Below are 2,916 nucleotides of genomic sequence, written 5' to 3' on the forward strand. Positions count from 1 at the left end.
ATGATGGAACGACAAGAAATGATACCGGGCTTTTTGGTAAGTCTCAAGATATTATTACCGCATTTTCGATTGCGGCGGAAATGTGAGACGGTGACAGTCAGTGATAATTTTCGGAGTTAATCGAAAGGATTATCATTTCTGTGCTTAATCAAGGAGAACGATGTAAGAAATGTTTGTTTTCTGATTTGAGCAATATAAGAAATTAAAAATAACATCTGCTTTTTGCAATTTCTTTAATATGATAGTGACATTTTCGGAAATACATAATTTTTATTGTTATTATGTTTTTTTACACAATTCTCACTTTGGATTTTTTAAAATTATGATTGCTCAATATATTTTTTGTAAAAAATTAGTCGTTATTCAAAATTACAAAATCAAATTATTATGTTATTTATTTAATATTACGCACACACACATAAGGGCATTACTTTTATTACATATTACTTCTATTATGACCGTTGCAAACGAATGACTTTTTCCATTTTTTGATATTTAGTAACACGGCTAAAATGAGATAGGATTAATTCTATATATATAGCTTTATTAACAATTTTTGTTAAACAATATTATTTCCAGCTGACTCTTCTCTTAGTCATCGCACTATTTAACTTAGCCAACGCCGATGGACACGGTGGACATCAGTAAGTTTAAATTCAGTTCAATATCGGCGAGGTTGAAGAAACGTGAGAAAGTGGAACGTCTATAAGTATAATCCGATATATCGCGACGTTAAAAGTTTTAGTAAAAATTAATCACGCAGTTTTTATTTCTCGAAACCAGTCAGAAGCTTTAAATACCTACGCGTTCTTTTTTAGCAGCCATGTGATAATCCACGTGCCGTATAAGATCAAGACCATCCACCATACGCACACGATCATGAAACACATACATCACGGCGGCGGCGACGAGGACAAGTATGAAGTACTCGGATACACCGTGGGTCATCCTGTTGACCTCGGGGGTCACGGTGGCGGTGGCGGTGGCGGTGGCGGACACGATTTCGGAGGTGGCGGACACGATTTTGGAGGTGGCGGACACGATTTCGGAGGTGGCGGCCACAATTTCGGAGGTGGCGGCGGTGGTCACCTGGAGCTAGGGCACGGAGGTGGATTCGGCGGCGGGGGTGGATTTGGCGGCGGGGGTGGATTCGGCGGCGGGGGCGGATTCGGCGGCGGCGACTGGTCGGGACATTAGAAATATTCTCGAGTGAATTATCGATAACTTTTGAGGAATCCTAAAATTAGTTTTAAAGCAATTGACATGGTAATTCGTTTTTAAATGTCCGGAACGTCTTTGCCATCCCGTTTTTCTGTCGATGTTTGATACATTTTTGTTCTATCATAGAACAATATTTGTCGCTCATTTGCTACAACGACTCAAAAATTGTCATCTTTTAATTGCTTGCAAGAAAATGAGAACAAAAAGAAAGAAAGGAAAAACTTCTATTTTTCTACAGTTATTGTATAAAAATTGCATTTAAAATTTAATATTACAAAATTTTAATAATTTAAAACATTTCAATTTATTTTCCAGAAAAATTTGTTTTTATTTATGTTTTTGTTGTAGCAAATGAGCGACAATCAATTGTTAAATATTTATTCGTTGATTTATTCTGATTTTTACATAAAGTGCACAGAAATATTTTGCAGTAATTATATTATAAATTATTTGTAAAATTATGAAGTTGTATTCGAAAAACACAGACCGTTGCAATTGGATGTTGAAAGTGAGAAGTGGAAAACTTCATATAAAAAGCTTGGGTTTTAATGGTTTTAATCCATACGCCGCAAAAGATATATAAAGTATAAACCGATAACGCACTGTCATCAAACGGAAAGCTGGCGATTGTGAGAAAATATGTATGCTTGAAATAGTTAAATCGTGCACGCACGAGACTGTTGCGTGCAACGGTACAACGAATAACTCGATTTCACATTATTTTTAACAATGCAAGCGTTCTCTATACAATATGAAATTGATTGTGTTTTATGATACATACAACAAAATCAGGATTGTCTTATTTCATAGAGTATCGACTAACTTTTTGTCATTTTCGACTTTCGAAAAGCGGACATCTTTTTTTATACCTCTAGTCTGAGTTACTTTCATTAAATTCTTGACATATTCTTTCATCACAATGTGTATATAAATATTATAAATACCGTTATTTGTTGTTTTATTCTTATGTTGTTTTTATATCTACGTTTTTTACGTTATAAACATAAATAAATGTTATTTGTTTTTACGGCACGTATTTCATATACGACCGTAATTTTTTGTTTGTATATATAATATATCCCTTCTATTTCAAACGTATTTTTAAAATACTTTTAATTTTTTCGAAACGTTAAGAAAACATGTAATTTATTAAATTTTCAAAAAAAGTAAAAAGATTTATACAAAGAAACTATTATTTAAAACAATATTTCAATATACTAATCAAAACATTTATTCAATAACACATAAAACATTTTCAAATAGTACAAATAAATAAGAAATATTATAGAAATGTTTTGTTATAAAAACGTACAGTGAGAAATATATTACGACTCTATTTATATCTTTTTTTTCTAAGAAAGAGTAATGATATTACAAAGTAATGATATCACAAAATTATGCCATATAAAATAAAATTTTTGAAAGATTTCAAAAAAGTAATCCTATCTTAAAATTGCCGTGTTACCTGCGTTGAAGCCTCTTTTCCCGAATGTTTAAAAATTCATATCTTCCAGAAAAGTAAAGATATACACTTCTTTCTAGGCTCATCTTAAAGATGAATTATGTGGCTATTTTTAAAAAATCGTGATTTTATTTAAAAAAATATAAAAAATCACCTAGGTCAACTCCTACATGGTCATTTATCGATTTTTGACCCGAGAAATTTGTCGAGAAAATTTTTATTGCAGAAATAAA

General features: G+C 31.9%; 1 protein-coding gene across 1 annotated transcript; it reads left to right on the plus strand.

The window, feature by feature from the left end:
- Positions 1-1,197, plus strand: LOC105448731 (glycine-rich cell wall structural protein-like). The gene is made up of 3 exons (XM_011687473.1): positions 1-36; positions 580-644; positions 819-1,197. The coding sequence occupies exons 1-3, from the start codon at positions 1-3 to the stop codon at positions 1,195-1,197; spliced, it is 480 nt and encodes a 159-aa protein (XP_011685775.1).
- The last annotated feature ends 1,719 nt before the right edge of the window (positions 1,198-2,916 follow it).

This window comes from Wasmannia auropunctata, unplaced genomic scaffold (genome assembly GCF_000956235.1).
Source record: "Wasmannia auropunctata unplaced genomic scaffold, wasmannia.A_1.0 LD336083.1, whole genome shotgun sequence".
Classification (NCBI taxonomy): Eukaryota; Metazoa; Arthropoda; class Insecta; order Hymenoptera; family Formicidae; genus Wasmannia; species Wasmannia auropunctata.

What these genes read in the sequence shown, in the direction of transcription:
- LOC105448731 (XM_011687473.1), top strand. Translation starts at nt 1, where the DNA reads ATGATGGAACGACAAGAAATGATACCGGGCTTTTTG. An exon ending in AAATGATACCGGGCTTTTTG is followed by an intron (nt 37 to 579) that starts GTAAGTCTCAAG and finishes TATTATTTCCAG; the next exon opens with CTGACTCTTCTCTTAGTCAT. An exon ending in GATGGACACGGTGGACATCA is followed by an intron (nt 645 to 818) that starts GTAAGTTTAAAT and finishes GTTCTTTTTTAG; the next exon opens with CAGCCATGTGATAATCCACG.